Below are 21,702 nucleotides of genomic sequence, written 5' to 3'. Positions count from 1 at the left end.
AGGAAAAGTATTTAAACCAAATCACAGGGATGAAAAGTCAATTTCCCAACTGGAAAATAATGCCAGGAAAAAAAAAAACTTATGTAAGTGTGAAGAATGTCAAAAAATAAGTTAGTATAACTGGAGGGTCTAATTCACCCTGTCGAAGGCCGACAATATTGAAGCTGATATTGTCGGCACCAAAATGTCGAAAGTGGAAGTCATCACATGTGTAAATGGAAATCTCCGTAACTGGAGATTTCCATTTACTGCAATGTAGTGCGATCTCGGAGTTGATATATTTAAGTAGTGGGCGTGTGGGGGGTGCAGGGGGGCTTGCCCCCCCTGAATAGAGCAATTTGTGTTGTGCTTGGGTGTTTTTTTTTTTTTTTGTGTGTTCGATGTTCAGGGGTTTCGACATTTTCATGTTGATTATTACACTGTCGACAGTTTGAGTTTTCGACAGCGTAATATAAACGCTAACTGGGACTTTTCTGCTTGGGGATTTTCAATCAATTTGTATTGCCTACAGTAATTCAGCTATTTATAATACATAATTTTACAGTAACTGCGGTGGTGGTGCTGCGGTAGCGTTGTTACCTCACAGTAAGACGTCCTGTTCGATTCTCAGCTAAAGTGTCTTCTGTGTGGAGACATGCATGAATGGGCATACCTAAGTTGAAGGTTGTGCATCAGGGCTGGCAAGTCGGCACGTAAAAATCTACTGCCAATCATTAGCGGACCGGAGTTCCCCTGTGGCGACCCCTAACCGGGAAAATCTGAAAGACACAACATAATACATAATTTTACATCCACACTTGTTAGACAAGATAATAACATGGAACTCCTTTTCTTGCTGAAAAACTAAAAATTAATTAATGCATCTTATAAGTTATGGGTTATGCTTCTGTTCAATTATTTGATAAAGTAACATTATTCATTGCTGCAATTTAATTTCAATACATTTGTGTTTCATTTGCTTATTTTTAAATATTTCAGATAATTCAATCAGTGAGTGCTGAAGATCGGGATTTAGCACCTGCAGGACAGAAGTTCTATTTTCGACTGCCTCCTGAGGAAGCCACGAAGCCAAATTTCACAGTCTATGACTTTGGAAGTAAGCATCAGAAAATGCTTTCCATTCCTTAATTGAAAGGCTTTCTTAAGAGAAGAAACATTAGAAGATATAATTCCTAATTGTTTCACCTTCACTAAAATAATACTGCAAATAGTTTCACAACACATCCACAGCACAATATTTAAAATTAAAAGCTCACATGTGCACGTTTGCACTCCCACACACACAAACACATTACACACACATATGTACCGTGTGTTTTGCATTCACTTTAAAATGTGCCCATGTGCTTACACATACACACACACACACGCGCACACACACACACACACACACACACACACACACACACACACACACACACACACACACACACACACACACACACATGCATACCTTCTACTGTACATTTAACATGTTCTGCTTATATAAGTTGTCTCTCATCTGAATTAACAGTAGAACCTTATTCATTTATCATTGACTATTCTGTCTTATATTTGCATATGAATGCATGTTGTAACACAGTTGTGTCAGTGGTGAATGTTGTCTGCATTTCTTATTGCAGTGATGTAGGCTGGCTGCAAACTTATTTTCAAAGCTGCATGCATATACTTTCATTGTAATGCTACATGGTGGACAGAATTTGAATTGAAATAACAATAATTGTGTATCAGAAACTGCTCATTGTTACAGTGTTTGTAAACAACATGCTTTGCTGATTCACTTTGAATGTGCACCTGGCATTTATAGAAAGGGAAATAGTAACTTGTTTATTCTCTCTGAGTCTGGGAAATAGAAGTTCTTAGAAAACATAAATGCTTCCAACTAAACCTTCAAGTACTTCCTTTGAAGTGAAAGCACAGATGTAATTGAGTGAAACAGCAAGTTAATTAGGAATGGAGATTTCATAATGGGCATGGATGGCCATCATGATTTCTTCAAAAAGAAAAACAAGTACAAATTTGAGTCTTTTGAATGGATATTTAACTTATGTATTTATTTACATTTCTTAGCCTTGTAGGCGGTTGATTGATCAGCTCTTTACAGACAGTTTATCTAACTGCAAGATATTTTCAATATATCTAAGGCATAAGAATCACTGCTTACAACAAGAATTGTCATTTACACATGATGGAACCACAAAATTATTCCACTGATTTTGTATATTATAAATTTGCTTATTTTCAGCATGTTGTTAATATGCAGAGATACAGCAGCTGATGTATATTGATAAACAAACAACTTGAAAGAATGCAGCAGGTTGATATAATTGTATTTATAGATTTTATACTTAAATTTCATTAATACTGAGTTACCCAACATTATCTGTAGTGGAATCTAGTAAAGTATTTAATAACTGCATTTGATGTAGTCGGAAATGTGTGGATCCCAATCTAAAGTTTGAATATGCACAACAGCAAATGTTATAACATGGAACCATAACATCATAAACCCGGAGCATCAAATAAGAAAGACCTTCAATGAGCATGATCGTACCACAGGTGAGGATTGGGGTTTTGGTCCTTTACCCAGTGTAGTATGATCTTAGAGTTTGCATATATAATTAGCAGGGGGTGTGGGAGGTGCAGCCCCCTCCCCTCAAAGGAGGTTGAGGGGAACTTGACCTCCTGAAGAAAAGTGGGTTTTGTTATTTGTTTAGGTTTTGAAGTTTCTGGTTTAATGTTATAACATTCGCAGTTGTGAAGTTCAATGATTAAACAGGGATCCAATATGAGTACACAGGGGGCTGCGGGTGTATGTGTGCTAGTGTGTGTGTATGTGTGTGTGTGTGTGTGTGTGTGCGTGTGTGTGTGTGTGTGTGTGTGTGTGTGTGTGTGTGTGTGCATGTGTGTGTGTGTGTGTGTGTGTGTGTGTGTGTGTGTGTGCGTGTGCGTGCGTGTGCGTGCGTGTGTGTGTGTGTGTGTGTGTGTGTGTGTGTGCGTGCATGTTTGTGTGACAAACGGGGTTTGCTTAATCACTAAATAATTTAGAATTATGGCTGTTGAAATGTTGTGATTAGCGATAGTTCAATGATTATTTTGGAGGGAATTCATAAATAGTGTTCAGGAGCTCTGAGTATATGAGCTTTGACTGTTTCAATCATGGTTTTTATTATTCTGATAGTAGTAATAGACTGGTATCTGCAATTGTACTGTGCTGATCAGATGTATATTTGCTACCTGTCTGCAATATGGCAGGGACAGATAAAGCCCTAAATGTGTGATATATTGCCAGGAATCAACTATTTTAACAAAAATAAATCAGTATAAACTTAAAGGTTTTGCTTCTCACTGCTAGGAGCCTCAACAAATTATTTCACCCTAAAGGCACTGCTTACCATGGAATGCAAAAATATATAAGTATCATCACATCAAAGAAACATGGTTAGAGAACAGAATGCAAAAATATACAAGTATCATCATGGAAACATGGTTAGAGAATGGAATGCAAGGATATATAAATATCATCACGGAAACGTGGTTAGAGAATGGAATGCAAAGATATATAAATATCATCACGGAAACGTGGTTAGAGAATGGAATGCAAATGTATATAAGTATCAGCAAGGAAACATGGTTATAGAATGGAATGCAAAGATATATAAGTATCACCACATTAACATATTTAGAGAATGGAATGCAAATATATATAAGTATTATTATGGAAACATGGTTTGAGAATGGAATGCAAAGATATATAAGTATTATTACGGAAACATCGTTAGAGAATGGAATGCAAAGATATATATTATTACGGAAACATGGTTAGAGAATGGAATGTAAAGACATATAAGTTATCATCACGGAAACAAAGATATATAAGTATCATTACGGAAACATGGTTAGAGAATGCAATGGAAAGATATATAAGTATCATCACAGAAACATGGTTAGAGACTGGAATGCAAAGGTATATAAGTATCATCATGAAAACATGGTTAGAAACTGGAATGTAAAGCTATATAAGTATCATCACAGAAACATGGTTAGAGACTGGAATGCAAATATATATATAGGTATTACGGAAACATGGTTAGAGAATGCAATGCAAAGATATACCAATATCATCACTTAAACATTGTTAAAGAATGGAATGCAAATATATATAAGTATCATCATGGAGACATGGTTAAAGACCATTGAGAGTATCCCATCAGTGCAGGGTTTCATCGCATGTTTAGGCTCACTGTACAAGACAAAGGCACAGAAGACAGTGAAGCCTCTATATTCATGAAACATAATTTCATCTCCAGTTTTCTTAGGAAATAACTAAGAACTCCTCCAGATCCACCTTACCGCTTTGGTCATTACCTAACTAGTATGACAGCTCTATGCATTAGGCCAACCACAGTTCTTATAGGTGACTTCAACTATCCCTCCATCATTTAAGGGGCTTATACATCCCCTAGCATACATGCCCAGAGATTTCTGATCTTCACTAATGCAAACTCTCTGGGACACCTTTTCTGCTCCTGGTCTTCATTAATATGTGGCAGATCTGTTCCTGACCAGCTGTAAACCCCCACCACCACCACCACCACCACTACCACCAGTCATATCAGACAATAAATTAGTTACATTCACAATAAGACTGATCATGCAAAGATTAATCTACTAAAACTTGAGTGATTACATGGATAATTTCAGCATCCCTCACCAACCTGATGACCACACTGCATATGCAAAACCTTTAACCACCAAATTCTATGTGCAATTGGATATCTGCATAGATTAATCTGTCCCCTTTCAAAGTTAATCTAATACCAAATTTAAAAATAATCTCTTATGATGAAACACACGTATAAAAAGCTCTGCAATAAAAAAAAAACATTACATGCAATAACAAATGTTACTCTCAAAATGCCAAAATGCTCTTACTAAACTTAACAAAAAACTTCAGTACCTGATCAAGTCAACCAAAGCTAGATATGAGGTAAAAATTGCTGCCAAGGCAAAAGACAATCATAAGGTGTTCTTTAACTATGTTAAAAACTTCAAAAATAATGTCCGGCACTGCATAGAGCTAATAGTAAATTATATCATGTATTCATAACCTAAAGACATATACAATTTACTAGCAAATAAATTTCACTTTAACACCCCCCATACAATCACATACACATCTATACCCGTCTATCAAATCTCCCAAGAATAAGTCTTCAAAGAAATTTCAAAGGCTAAAAACACTTCTTCTATGTACCTGGATAACACACCAGGTTGCCAAATGACCAACCAGAATCTGGTCTTTCAAACATCCTACAGAGACTATTCAATTTCAGCCTCCAAACAGGTTTTGTTCCAGAAGAATGGAGGACAGTAACAGTTATTCTCCTTCACAAAGATGGGACATTAGTGAACCCATGTAATTATAGACCCATAAATCTAACTAGCCTCATCTTTAACACTGTGGAGAAGAACATTATGTAATTAATAAATAATGACATATGCAACCTACATATTCCTGACCCAAGCTAGTTTGTGTTTTTTTCAAGGGCAGATCCTGTCTGGTTAATGTAGCTGACTTCTTCCAAATAGTAACTGAAGCAATGAACCAGGGAAAATTAGTGCACTCTGCATATAAAGGCTTTGCAAAGGTGTTAACACAATTCTACACTCATGTATTGTTAATAAACTTTCCAAACTAAAGGTCAATCCCTATGTAAATCATTGGATACCAAATTGGCTCATAAATACAGCCCAGGAAATTTGGATAATCATCTCTACCTCCTCCAAAATACATCCCACTAGTGGTGGACCCCAGTGTTCTTTCATTGGGACATTCCTCTTTGGCATTTATTTGTTGTAGGTCGAAGCTAATATTAAGGATTTATGGCTGATCAAGTTTGCAGTTAACTCTAAACTTGGTGCCGTCATAAACATTTCAGAGGGCAACATGATCCTAAGAAACCACAGTAGTCAAAGTGGATTGCCACAAAAATAACAAATTTAACCCTCCTATACTCTTTGTCCTTTTAGTAATAACCTGCTAAATTACTGGAAGGATTAAGCACTTTCATCACAAAAATATGGACTTCATCAGAATCTATGCTATCAACAATTTCACATGTTAAATACCCAAACTAACCAATCAGGTCAAGTCATTCATTCTCATGATTGTAAAGTAAAACTAAATATTAGAAATTTTTTTAATTTTAAATAATTATTTTTATGATTTAATTTATAATTGAAATTAACATGATGTATGTTTATTAAGGTGAATATATACATTTTGCAATTGAAATTGAACTGTTTTTGAAAGAAGTGTATTATTTTTCTCCATGAGATTTATTAAAATAGATTAGAGAGGAGTTTGTAATGGGAAAGAGTGGTATTAATTAGAGATCATGGATTTCTTTATTGGATATTTTTTAATCAGGTATGCATGATACTCCACAGATTGTTTTCAGTCAAGGTCCAGGCCACAAGGGCAGGGATGACTACATTGTGCATGTAAAATTAAGTGGAGCCAATCTGCCAGCATGTTTTAGAAGGTGTCAGAAAACCAGAGTAACTGGAAAAAATCCACATAGACTTGCAGGGACATCTTAACTCTAGAGTGTACATGTTGCTAACATATTAACTCCACAGTGTACATGTCACTAACATATTAAATTCATTGTGAACTCATCACAGTAACATTTTTGAATTCAATGACAGCCCTACCACAGTGCTTTTGCATGAAGACATGCAGCACAGAAGTGGGCTGTTTCAGCAGCTGTGCTAGAAGCTTAAAAGGCCATCCATAGGAAAGGCATATTTGAATTAGCCCCCTTGGAAATTCCTGTGGTAAAGCATCTACACATAAGATCAATTGCAAAGATTAGCACAGCTGTTCATGGCCCCTTGTTGTAGTTAAGGTAATGTTAGGAGGTGTGTTGAAGTGTATGCAAGGAGCTACATGTGTAAGGGTTGTGTGTGTCCGTTTGTGTGTGTGTGTGTGTGTGTGCTCCTGGGAGTTAGAGTTAGTGTTAGGGGAGTTTGTAAGGTGATAAGTTAAGTAGTGGTGTGTGTGTCTGTGTGTGTGTGTGTGTGTGTGTGTGTGTGTGTGTGTGTGTGTGTGTGTGTGTGTGTGTGTGTCTGTGTCTGTGTGTGTGTGGGGGCTGTAAAAAAATAGCATGTTTATGAGTGTTTTCAGGTGGAGAGGAGGCTGAAACAGCCCACTGCAGTGTTTGTGTGTGTGTGTGTGTGTGTGTGTGTGTGTGTGTGTGTGTGTGTGTGTGTGTGTGTGTGTGTGTATTTTTGTGTGTTGTGTGGGAGGGCTGCCATAGGAGCAGAGCCTTCACGAGCTGGATGGGAAAACTACTAGCCATGAGGGATTCCTCTGTAAACTCACATCTCAGCAGCACATTAACAGAACAAGGATTATGGGTGAGGATAATCACTAGCCACCAGGGATATAAACTCATGCCTGAACAGCACCTAACAGAATAAGGATCATGGGTGAGAGGAATCAGTAGCCACCAGGGATATAAACTCATACCTGAGCAGCACATTAACAGAACAAGGATCATGGGTGAGGGGAATCAGTAGCCACCAGGGATATAAACTCATGACTCAGCAGCATTTAAACAGAACCAGGACTTGGAGTTGGGGAAACCACTTGCCACAAGTGTTAAGTCCTTAGCTACAGTAAGAGCTTTAACAACAAACAGGGGGTTAAGGAAGTCTAGTATTTAGGAATTACATGGCACAATATGCCTGAGCATCACTTAAACAGAACACAGGTTAGAGGAACACTAGACAGGGACACTATCTCATGGCATGCTTTAAAGACACCTATTTCAAAATAAACCTGCAGGGAACTTCTAAACATCAGGGATAATATAACAAATAAATAATATATATAAAAAAAGAAAATAATAATCTAAGTAGGAAAGGATTTGGACCTTGATTCTTTGACACACAAACACCTTTTTCTAACCCACTTCACTAGCTGAGAATTCAGTAAAGCAGGGATTTTTTAACATATAATGAGGGTCTTGGGCATCATGCAATGTCTGCAACATTTCAAGATGTACAAGGCAGATGAGCAGGAAATGTTAGGCCTACCCCCTTAATCTCTTAGTGCTACCATAGAGAGCCACTCAGACAACAGCTCTTGCTCTAGCATGCATTTAGTAATATATGAGGTGTGAAACCTGAATGTCTGTCATTAAGGATTCTGATATCTATTACCCATGAATTACCTGGAAAGGGAAAACAGAGGCATTGTGGATGTTCTCAAAGCAGGGGAAAGTTATGGTGTGTGTGTGTGTGTGTGTGTGTGTGTGTGTGTGTGTTTGTGTGTGTGCGTGTGTGCGTGTGTGCGTGTGTGCGTGTGTGCGTGTGTGCGTGTGTGTGTGTGTGTGTGTGTGCGTGTGTGTGAGTATGTGTCAAGTTTACTGTGTGCTTGTGTGTGGGAGAATGCCTGAGGAGGAAGAATTGTCTGTGCTAACACTACTGGAGTTAAGAGCTGATCTGTATTTGCAGTTGTCAACATCAATTCATAGATGTGCAAATTTTCCAGTAAAAAGCTCTTTTCTCATTGTGACCAGTGTGTCAAACAATTCCAAAATGTTGCATTGTGGACACAGCGCCACCTTTCTGTAGCACTTATCGTCAGAGGTAAGGTTATTAATGAATCCTTAGGCATGTGTTCATTTCTGAAGTGTGTATGGGGATTTTCTGGAAATGTGTATATTTTTAAATCATTGGATGAGGCAGAGGTAACAAAGTAAAATCTTATGTGTGACACAAAAATGTCCTGCTGTGCTTCATTTTGGCTGATGCCGCAGTATTCTCTTCTTTGCTTAGAATTCATGTCAGGTTCCTACATTATGAATTTAGACCTGAAGTCAATTATTCAAGCTAAGTGCCTTGTCAAACAATAAGATCTTTGTTTTTCCATCCCTTTTCTTATCTCTAAAGAACAAGATAGATTTATGGCTGATAGACACACTTTGGACAACACCTTAACACTGGTAACCATGATCAATCTTACAAAGTAAGAGAATAACCCAAGATACGCCTTTATTATAGATGCATGTAAAGCATTTGACAGGGTGATCTGGAACTTTTTCTTCACAGCCTTATTCTATTACAATAATCATCAGCATTATCAAGACACTATATAACAGTCCTTATACATGGCTATTTATTAATAAAAAATTCTTGCAACTGAGAAAAATCTCAAATAGAACCAGACAAGGGTGTACCCTATCCCTCTTCCCTTTAATTTATATTTAGAACCTTTTTTCTTAGCTTTAGCACAAAAGATGCACCACTCAATTCCCAGAATATGAGATACCAGAATAACTTTGACCGCATTTGCTGATGACCTGAATCTATATTTTGAACACCCCGTTTCAGACACCAAGAAGTTAATCACCACACTAAATACCTTTGCCTATATTTCGGACTATAAAGTTAATCAAGACAAGTCCTGTATTTTCCCAGTTAACCCTGATGCTCACAGAGAATACCTTTTTCCCAATTCCCCATTTCATACGATATGCTCTTTTAAATACCTAGGGATCAGTTACGACCACTCATTCCATACTGCATTCAAACTTAACGAAAGTATGGACAACTATTTCGCAAGACATGTCCAGATGGCAACAGATGAAACTTCCCATGCTATCTAAACTTTCTGCCATTAAGATGAATATTCTTCCTAAAATTCTTTACCTTTTTCATGCATCTCTTTCCTCCATTCTTCTCTAAAATCCACAAAGAATTTGCGAAATTTATCTGGTATCCAAAATCAGTAAGAGTGTCATATCAAAGGCTTACACTTCCCAAAGAAAGGGGAGGTCTTGGTCTGCCTGACCTTCAAATTTATTACAGAATCCTACATGCTAACAGACTAATTAAAATTGCTAGTTACATACCCAACAACCAAATACGGACTCCTTATTGGATTAAAATGTGGTTTAATCATGCCTTAAGGAATTACCTTAATCCTAAAGCTCTCACTTATTTAGACCCAATAGCTCTGAAATAATTAAAGTTACATCATATCCTAAAGGATAAAATCAAAGCTTTTCAAGATCTAATTAAATCCCTGAATTTTGGGAATGCCTTTAGGCTACTCCAGCCTATACAGCTAAATCCAAATCTCAAGTTAAATAGAAACTTGATTAACTTGATCAAGTACCCTCTAATCAAAGAATTTACTTTATGGGATATCCATAAATATAGAGAACTTTCACTCACAAAACTAAGGGAAGGTCTAAGTGTATCTAAGAACTACACTACAATTCTGCGACAAATCAGGGAACTTACGGCATCTCTACCTTGTAGCCTCATCAGTGACAGTTCAGATATTAGTCAGGTCAGTATATTATTGCAGATTCTAGGTAGTAACAAGAGCATGTTATCCCACGCTTATAAGTTTATCTGCACAAGGGTATACCAAGATAAAATAGTGTTTGTGGATTACTGGATCCATCATGATCTGGATCTTTCAATGGACCAGAAATTGTCTGCCATTAAAGCCACTATTTATCTTTCCCCTTTCAAAAAAATTATTTATACGCAGTTCATGATTACAAATAACCTATATATCACGCTCATTCGTTTAAATAAAATTAACCCGAATACCTCGTCAGCATGTCCATGTTGCGCTTACCCCAAAGCTGACATCCTACACATAATACGGTTCTGTAGATACTCCATCAGTATTTGGTGTTCCCTTATGGTCAAACTTGACAAAATGGGATATCACAAATCAGCCCTATCTTGGGAAATGGCACTATTACATATCACAAATACTAATATTCCAAAATTGAAATATCACAGTTTAGTTACCATTTGTCTACTAGTCAAATTTTACATTAGCAAAAACTGGTTGGATCGTACCAAGATTTCATGGAATGGTTTCAGGAACATGGTGATTAAATATATCACATCACAAAAGTTTTTAATAACAAACCCTAAGAAACGTGTTTATTTCCAGAAGATCTGGAATACATTATTTGAAATTTTATCTAATTAACATCCGGTTAATATACACTGGGTATAGTTGAACAGTTCCTTTAATATTAGCTCTTTTGATTCTTCCCATTGTGCTCTCTTGTTTCACTGATTATCTGTTGTGTGGTTTAGATTGCGATTATATTATAAATTTTCTCCTCTGCCTGATTCCTTAGTAGAAAGATAATATAAATACATTGAATTGTATTATCTATGTTTCCCCTTTACAGATGTGTTTTTTACTTTAGGTATTTCAGGAAATTCTCTTTGCAGCACTTTTGTATATAATGCATATATATATATATATATATATATATATATATATATATATACATATTTTAGTCAACTGTCATTGCATATATGAATGTTTATTACTACTCTGAAATTGTTTGTGTTATGTTATATCTGTTTTGAAAAACAAAACTTTTCTTTTTGAAAAAAACAAGATCTTTGTTTTTCCTTTTGTTATTGCTTGGTGCTCTTAGTTTAGGTTGTGTTTATTCAGCACCTTTCACCCTCAGCTTGATCCTGTACTTGGTGAACTTTCCTGTGTAGATTTATAACTGTACATTCAAAATATTTGGTGTGTGTAATCAGAAGGATTCCTCTCAACCTTCTGTAATTAAAAATTATATAATTATAGAACTAGCCTTTAAAATATCACTGCAGAGCATCAGAAAGAGGATCACTTTCTTATTTTTCACAATAGAAGCTCTTTATATACTACATCCTATATAGTTAGTAGCAGTGAATCTTTGTATATGCTTAATATATGTATTTAATAAAATGTGTACCCATAAACAGTCTGACTTTACGAGGAATACTATAAATCTAGAAGATGTAGAGTTAAATCTGAGAACCAAAATCATAATGCTACACTTAATATCATATGAGAGGTTTGTTCAGAAACTACTTTCCCATTTCCTTTCTCGACCTCGGAATCAGTAATAAGGGAATTCATGAATATGTACATGCTGTTTAGATGCAAATATTAAAGCCAATGTGCAACCAGAGGTAGTCTGCAAAGAACAAATTTCTGATGCATTGTTAAACTACATATTATGTATATTCATTTGAAGATGCCCTTCTCATTGAATAATTTTTGTACGGTTATGGCTGTTTGGTTGCATTTTTGTTCTGAGTTTTTGTAATTATGACAGAGCTTACTACAACCTATGCTTTGATATTTTGCAACTAATGCCAATAAACCTCAACAGGTCCCCATAATACTTTTTCTTCAGTTTTCATACGTTTCTGCACAGAATGGAGATATCAGAGGTTTTTTTTTTTTTTTTTAAGTTACCTTTTACAGGCACAATGATCTTCTAATGGGTGTGCTGTGAATATTATATCTTATGGTTTATCTGACTTTCAGTCATTCAAACTAACATCTCTAAAAGTTTAGTAGCTCATGACTCAAATCAGGAGAAATCTGAGGTGCATACACAAAAAAAAAAAAAAAAATATATATATATATATATATATATATATATATATATATATATATATATATATATCAGTTTGTTGCAGGGCTTCCCAACATGTGAGCAAACCTATATATATATATATATATATATATATATATATATATATATATATATATATATATATACACACACACACACACACACACACATACACACACACACACACACACACACACACACACACATTTATTTATTTTTTGCATTTGTTTACCACGAAGGCCCATGGGGCCCAGGTGAGCCCATGTTCAGTGGGTTCCTATTATATAATCAAAGATGCAATCCTTTGAATGCATCTTCATCAAACTTGAAAGCAAGAAACAGCAAAATAGCCTAACAGAAAGTAAACGATTTCTTTCCCTGGGAAACAAATCAATTGGCCACCTTCATTACTTTGCTGTTTTCGTCACCGTAGTGCCATCTCAGAGTTGGTATATTTAAGCTGGGGGATGTGGGGGGCTAAGCCCCCCACTTTATGTAACGGTTTGCCATTTTTATTTATTTATTTATTTTTTGTGGAACAGCGATTTTTTTTCCCTGGGAAAAAAAATCTCTGTTCCGAGTGTTCGGGATTGTAAACTTTCGCTTTCATGGGGTCGATAAATCAGCATTTGCTTTTTTAAGTGTTCTCTAATTTAATATAGACCCTTTTCAGTGAAGGCTCAATGAGAAAAATTCCACATAGATTAACAATACATACATGAAATAACATGCAATACAAAGTATATACACATACATAAATATTTATATTTATATACATATACATATATATATATATATATATATATATAGAGAGAGAGAGAGAGAGAGAGAGAGACTTTGAATTCACATAAATCACAAAGAATTGGAGACGAGAGAAAAGGAAAGGAAAGGAAAATACAGCATTCAACTTCTCACTCTTCTGCAGGACTAAATGCTTCATTGAATATGTTTTGATGTTTGAGTGTGAATCATCTAAGCCAGTGACAAACTAAAGCATCTCTTTTCTAATATTCTCTACTCATGACACCCATAAACACTTAGAGGGGTTTAAGAACTAGAATCTTTCCTTGTGTCTCCAAAGTACCATTTTATAGCCAGGAATTCACTTAGGGCTATGAATACATCATGCCTGGAATCTGAACGGATCATTAGGAGCTGGACCATACCTTAGCAAAACATGTGGAAGGACAACCTCCATGTAAGTGACTTTTGTATGTAATTGACTTATGCAGAGATTTTTATACACAATCATCCACAGGGTGCACAGAGGACCAGTACTACCTCACACATAATGTTATGAAGCAGGTCTTATACACATTTTTATGCCAGACTGTACTTCCAGGAGGCTATAAAGCACGTATCCTGTACCCTTAATGCCATAATAATCCTTCCATTCCTCTTCATGTAAGAGACATTAATGGAGCCATGCTGCATATCTAGACTATGTGTACATCCCTTCCACCAGTATGGTTACTATCCAGTGGGTAGAGTACCTGTTCTATCCATCTAGTGCTTACAATCAGTGCACTTCATTTTAAGGCCTTCTCTTGTATGCAGAAAAAATTCATTTTATTAGAAAGAGAGGTCAGTAGAAAGCACAACAGAGAAAAAAGGGACTTAGTAGCATAATTGCTTTGTTCATTCTCCTGATTACGTTTTATACCCAGACCATTACTCTTACTCAGGTTACCATTGTCAAAGGATAGCATAGAGGTCTTGATTTAACAAGTTAATAATACTTCAAAAAATTGTGTTTCTTGTCTGTATTACTCAGAGCAGAGAGGAGACCGTGAAAAAGATTACAATACAAAATATGCAGGACCTGCAAACTATGTGCATACATTGTTAGCCAAAGCAAATAACTCTTAAAATGGATATAATAGTAAAAATCAAATTCATTAATAGTAACTGCAAAACAACAGTTATTGTATATTTAGCATTATGCTCAGCCTGCCACAGTTTTTACATAGGTAATACAGAGGAAGCACTCAATAAGAGGATTAATGAACACCTCTGTGACATAAGAAGAAAAAACACTAATAACGCACTTTACAAACATCAGCTTAAAAGCACTGGATGATGTAATATCATTTTGGCGTACTTGAAAAAAATCCCAGTGGTCCCTAGAGGTGGAGACTTGTAGAACCATATTGAGATAAATTTACTTAATGGCAGTTGTTTTTAAACACTATGAAGCCCCCCCCCCAGTCTGATCGATATGATATCTGTTCATCCTGTATAGAAAAACAAGGCAGCAAGTCTATAATATAATATTAGTTCATGTCTTAGAGCAGAATTTTGTACATTTCAACGTCTACACTACTCATTACAAGGCAATCACACTGCTTTTAATTTTTAACAACTTTTATCATGGTTTCTTAGAAATGTGTTTTAAATATGACTTCTATTAAATCTTGTTGGTATAATTAACTATCATTTATTCACATTATAGTTACTTTAAATGATTCATTTAATGAACTACAGCTGTTAGGATTTTAAATTAATTGTATAAAAGGAAATGATCTAGTGATTGATTTAGATTCTGATGAACTTCCAGTTTCACAAAAAAAAAGCACGTAATTAACTTGTAAATAAACAGCCTGTTTTTGGTAACTGTGAGCTCCATTTTAATTTTGTACTTGAATGTTTTCAAGTACTTTACAACTGATTTACATATTTGGCTGTTTTTCTGGCTCTCTGCAGTTGGTGGTGGTGCCTCAAGGGTTACAAATAGTATGCCCCACCCCGTGATGAACTGTAATTGTGGAATCAGCATTCTTCTCTAATTTCTGTTCTCTCTAACATGTATGCATCGCGGCATCCTTAAAAAGTCTGTTTGCCACATTAAGAAATCTCTGACCATATTTGTTGTTTGCAGTATATGTTTCCAATTAACAAGTGGGTAGTTGAAAGTACCCTTAGGAATAGTATTTGTTTCTAAAGTTAACTTTTATAACTGACTATTGTATTCCACATGCTCTAAAGATGTCATCAATTATGTTCTGAAACTGGTTACGTGATAATTAATTCTATTTAGTGTAACCAAGCCCTCAACCAGTTTCAGATTTGCAACATGTCAAATCTAATGAGAGACACTGAAATTATGAAATAATATACTCGCTCACAGTAGTTGGTAGATCGATCTGACTGCAGGAGACGCATTATACCTGACGTATAATGAATGATATCACTACAACAGATCCAGGTTTCTGTAATTACACAAATACATATGTCCTTGAGGGTGACATAGGCATCAAGTTGAAAGTTTGTTGTTAAGATTTCTGGCCTTCAGCTGTGCTACCTTAATATTATCCGGAATGGAATTTTGTTAGGGTAGAAAGTCCATCTTATGACTTCTGCCTAGAACAAATTCTGTGAGGGTAGATTAAGCTTTAGCCAGTATTCAAACAGCAAGGGTTGAAATGTGCAGACTAACCCTGACAATGCTGGAGAAAGTCTATTGACTATTTCATTACATACAGATATGCACTGGATCCACTTAAAATAACACCAGTTTATTAGCTAACAGTTAATGCAAAATATGTCACCCATGATTATAGAAATCATTCTTCGAAATAGAATGTTACTCAATGCCAGGGTCTTGCCTTCTTCAAGGAAATGGGCAGAGAGTTCAATAATCCCTCTGTGCATATCCCCAGGTTGGAACATCTCCAACCTGAGCAATTACAAGACTGAAATTGTAAATGGGCGGAGGTGCAGTGAGCTAGGAGCTCCTGTGACATCTATAATCCTTGTGCCAGAGAGTAAGCTGTCCTTCTATCCTTTGCCAAACTGGTGAGTGTTCTGTCTATATATTCCACACTAGGATCACCAAAGAATAAGATATTTATTTTCCTGGATATGCTACAGGCTTATTGGACCTTAAGGGGACAAAAAACGTACAGGTGATTCCTAGTAACAATAGGTGCATTTTCATATGGGGGTAAGCCATTAGTATTTTTCAATACATGACGGAAATAAGGTCGTTGGATAACTGGGAGGCCTGAGAAGCTTAGAGAAAGATTTGTTTACTACCTCAGCATATGTAGGAGAAATATGTTGGTGGTGTGGTAATATAGTGTTTTGCTGTCATTAACTTGCCATGGGTGGGATGGATGGAGTAGCATCCCATTTAGATAAATAATGCATCTCTTGCAGAGGGATTAGTATGTGTTAGAAAAAGGAGATTGTTAGAAAACATAAGGCAGTTGCTACATTGACCCAAAAATTCAGTTGCTAGTAGATTTGCTATGGATGAGGCTAAAGCAGGCTGGAACCAAATGATTGAAGGTAGTGTTTCTCAGGGCCTATAGTAGCACAAATTAAACTAATAGAATTTGTGCAAAGTATTGATCAAAATCAGGAAAAATAATGATGGTTGGGAACATGCAATAATAAGAATAGTAATGGGTGTTAACTTTGACTATGATATTCTGTCTGATGATAACCGATTGTACTTACAGTTAGGCATGGTTTATCAGTACTTTTGGTGTGGAACACAAGTGAATGGTGAAAAAATGTAATTAGCCTAAGAAGAAAGCCTTCAGAAAATGATACTTGTTTGCTTACTAACAAGAGCCAATGGAAGTAGAACAGAAGGGAATTTAGTGATCAAATTAACGTATGCGGAAGGTAGCTCCAGATCTACTGGATCTGAAAACAGAAACAGGGACAGACATCTTAAATAAAAATACTAATCTCTAGCTTCTTTCACATTTTATAGGTAATTAACCTCTTCTAATTCATATGACAAATTAAGAGACACAACTTTGTTTTCTGTCCCAACCATAACCATTAGTTTGCAATGGAAATGAGTTTAACACAAGGCAATAAACATATAGTGTACACTTAAAGAAAAATATATAATTAATGTATATATGATATTTACTTTTAAAACATCTCAAGCTATTCTTTACCCCAGGCTACTCAAGAGAGCTTTCTCAGGACAGTCTTCTTGGAGATGATATATGGGACTATGAGAGCAATAAATGTAAAAGTAAATTATCATGCATTCATACAAATCAGGACTTGAAAACATCAAGCATGTTAATGTGATCACAACACCCTTTGTACAGGTATATGATGTAGATAGGTCATCACTAACATGCTAATGTTGTACAACCCTCCTCCAGTATAAGGCAGTAACATGAAAAATAAAGCAAGTATAGCAAGTAATAGAAATCCTAAAAAACCAAAAGTCCAATAGCATTCAGGTTCTGCCAAAATACAAGTCAAGTCCACTTATACCCAGCTCCCCAACAGTAAGAAGCATTACTAGTAAACTCATTTTTTACTATAGCTTTATAGACCAGTTTCCACTGGATTTACTCAACAATCAATAATGTCAGTTTGATAAGTACATTTTTGAGAAACAACCAAGCAAAGGCAGATATGTCAGTAAACAAGCTCTGTATATCTGTAAGTTATTATCCTTAATATTGGTAACATAAAGCGAACCATAAATGAAAGTGAAACCCAGCAATGACTTCCCATGAAAAACAGCAACTCCAAAAGTTAAATTCTTTAAGAAGTAAATAATTTATTTAGCACTTTCTCTCATAGAGACTTCATCAGAATGATAATCAAACATTCAAAACTTAATTTATAATTTGAACACACATTACTATTGATGCTTAAAAATCAACATCATTTCATTCACTTTCACTTTTGTTTAAGTACACTTTCACTAAAGTGGGTTCAGCTTTCTGTATTTCGAAAAAATATTTTTTTGATAAACAGAAGTAGACCCATACATATATATATATATATATATATATATATATATATATATATATCTGCGAAAGCCCGTTTCAGCGAATATGTAAATGTTGACACATATTGTGCGAACCGCAAATGCACCGAATGCCCTAAACCATGAAATTCAAAATCTCGAACTGGCATAGTTGGCCAACCCCATCGCTCACTACATACTACCCACCCAAACAAAATAAATAAACCACATACATACACTAACCGAAACCCTACTTCTAACCCTACACTAAACCTTACATACATTACTATCTATGCACTTACCTTAACCCGCACCTTAACCCTAATGTCCTTAACTATCGCACACTTACCTTACGGAGGTATACCACAGAAGGGCTAATTATGCTGACTCGAGATTTTGAATTTCATAGTTTAGGGCATTCGGTGTATTCATGGTTCGCGCAATATGTGTCATCATTTACGTATTCACTGAAATGGGCTTTCGCGGTTATAATAGTATATTAATCACTATACAAAACAACTCAAAATTAAATCTTGGCTGCTCGTATTTTTAAAACCGGACCCAGGGGTATTTGGCTATTAAGGCCCAGAGGGGCGCTTGCATTCAAGTGTAATCGACAGAACAATTCCTGATATTTGAGCAGTTTTTCCCATTGCTTTCCCTGTGGGTTAGGGTCCACCTGCTCCAAGACCCAGAAAAGAAAACTACTGGATTCACAATTCTGAAGGAGCCTAAATAGTACACTAATTTCAGTCATTTTCCTGGTTTCATAACAGTGCTCATAAACTATAGAGCTCAAAGCTTTCCAACATAGTATGATGACGAAATCTGGCAATACGCTTGATATACTACCCTTCTCAGAGAACAGTTAAAATACCTATTAGCCTTTAGTGTTATCTCTATACTAGGAAGTTTCAGGTCCGCCCTGTGTGCCATATATTTACACTTATGGCATGTTCCACATCTGTGTATTCCTTTATTCATGTTGTTATTATTATTATTATTATTATTTTCTTTTTTACTCTCTTTTTCCATAATATTCTTAATTGTGCATCCCCTTCTATAAGTAAACAATAACAGTTTTGAAAATATATCCAGACTTTTCTGCATTTTTGAAAAAATATCCTAGTATTTAAGTATTATTATTTTTTTGAATAACTGCCATATTTATAGTTGTACTTACGTACAAGGGACCTATTGAAATTACCTTACTCAATTACAGCCCATCTCATATTGTAATTAAAACTCTGATATCCACTTTTGTTTTCATCACAACTTTTATCTTTCTTGAACCAACGTCTTACCAGTTTTCATATTGTTTCGCAAGAGGGGGACAAACTTGGTGTCCCATCCCACCAAAATGTCTCTCTTTACAGCCGTAACTACAGAATTAGTGTAACCTCATTCTAAAAAGAGCTGTCCAGTGTGATTTAACTCATCTATTAAATCCTCATATGTAGAGGTCATATGGGCAACTAATACCATTTGTCCCTTTACTATACTCCTTCAGTGATGAAAGGGATGATTACTACTAAACTAAAATATGTACTGGAAAAGTTCTTTTTCCTTTATAGTTTAGATTTGAACCTACAATTCAATAAACCTTTAATTAGTGTGATGTCCAAGCAATGCATTTCATCACATTCAATATTATAAGTGAATTTCAGAAAATCAGTTGTAGAATTAATGTACCCAATAAACTTGTGCAATTCTTCCTTTGTACCATTCCATATAATAGAACTATCATCCAAAAATGTAAATAACAGATGATAAAATTGTAATATAAGGAGTTCAATACAACAGTTTTCTCTCAATATGGTAAAACAACATTAGTTAAGAGGGGAGCGTAGGCAGTGCCCATGGCTACTCCACTCATTTGCTTGTAGACCTCCCCTTCAAACTACAGAAAGTTCTTATCCAGTACAAGCTCCAAACTTGCCATTCTCAATTTTAACTCATTATCATTCAAAAAGTCATAATCACCTAGATTGTCCGTACACCATTGCAATCTCAGAGAGTATGGAACGACAGAAAACAAATGCTGAACATCAATGGTAACCAACAAGTAATGAGGATGACAAAATCAATTTACAACCTTAGCTAAATAATCACATAACTCAATTAAACTATGGCTATAAAGTCCAGGAATAGGTTTTAGTTTCCTGTCTACAAACATGGCAAGGGGGTGAGTTTTGGACCCAGCTGCAGCTACTATTGGTCTAAAAGGCAGATCTTTAATATTGTTGTGTATTTTTGGTATACCAAATATAGATGGATAATAGGTTTCAGGGTCACAAGAAAATCATATAGCTTCTTACCAATAATGCCTTGTAAGAAATTGTCTTCCAAAAATCATATCAATTCTCTTGTAAGCCATATTTGTTTCCTCGAAAACCTGGGTATACCTAGAATCACTGTTCAGCATTAGTAACACTTTATCGGTGCAACTCGAGTAGTTCATGATAATTACCCCTCCAACCTTGTTGGGTTTCATAATCCTGATGTCTTTATTTGTGCTCAGTTCTCGCAACACTTTCCTTTCCTCAGGATTCAAATTAAAGGCTCTCCATTTCTTTTTTGAGAGATAACTTCTCACATCGTTTTCAACAAGAGCTTCAAAACTGGAGAGCATAGGATACAAGGGAGTGTTAAATATGCTATTTTTTCCATAATAAAAAACTAGATTCACGTATCTCTCTGTTATCAAAAATTAATTCCAAATTAATCTTTCTCAAAAATAATTTAATGTCTATAAGGACAACACTTACTTCAGTTTTAGAAGTGAATGCAAAAGTGAGCCTTTTCAAAAAATCTAACAAGTGGTTGAGATTAAACAGCATAAAGTGAACTATACCTAGCAAGATTCAATAGCTGCACATTCAAATTACCGTTTAAAGGGTATGACATATAAAATTTCCCCAGGATTCATGAAGCTCGGTGCAAGGACAGTTTTAGCCTTGCGCTGAGCATCACCATTATAGATGGTGTAAAAGCGCCATATGAATATTTATGAGGGCGCACTGCTGCACCCTCGACGTGCACAGGAAACATGTGTGAGTGCAGGGGGCATGTTCAAGTGCTCTATGGAGGCAGAAACATGCCCCCACAGTTGCACAACTTACTATGCTTACTATTAGAGCCCGCCTCTAATAGTAAGGAATTAATTCAGTACCCGTGGATAATGAAATGTATGTTAAGCATACAAGAGTGCCCACAAACAATTAAATAAAATCAAAGTAGTAAACACACAAGCATGTAGCCCTAGAACTTTCACAATTAGATACCCAGTGTCCCTATTTTACATTTGTATTGCTTCAATATCGAAAGTGTAAGCGAAGCGCAGCATGTTTGCATGTCGCTGCCCCCTGCTGAGCATAGCTTACACATCAAAATCATTCAAATAGAGGAAAAACATGCAGAATCAACATTAACGTCAGTTGTGCAGTGGTTAGAGCATCTGCCTAACGAACAGGCATTCACGGTTTGAGTCCTACT

General features: G+C 35.8%; 1 protein-coding gene across 1 annotated transcript in view; it reads left to right on the top strand.

Annotated features, from left to right (window-relative positions):
• Positions 1 to 21,702, top strand: part of LOC122796967 (cadherin-12-like) — a 2,443,257-nt gene that overhangs the window by 2,370,626 nt on the left and 50,929 nt on the right. Inside the window, exon 9 of the mRNA XM_044065738.1 lies at positions 979 to 1,096. Within this exon, the coding sequence (XP_043921673.1) occupies positions 979 to 1,096 (118 nt within the window). The remainder of the gene's footprint in view (positions 1 to 978; positions 1,097 to 21,702) is intronic.

This window comes from Protopterus annectens, chromosome 3.part0, assembly GCF_019279795.1.
Source record: "Protopterus annectens isolate FY-2018-M chromosome 3.part0, PAN1.0, whole genome shotgun sequence".
Taxonomy (NCBI): domain Eukaryota; kingdom Metazoa; phylum Chordata; order Ceratodontiformes; family Protopteridae; genus Protopterus; species Protopterus annectens.
The sequence above is the reverse complement of the archived record's forward strand: the minus strand, read 5'-3'. Positions and strand labels throughout refer to the sequence as shown.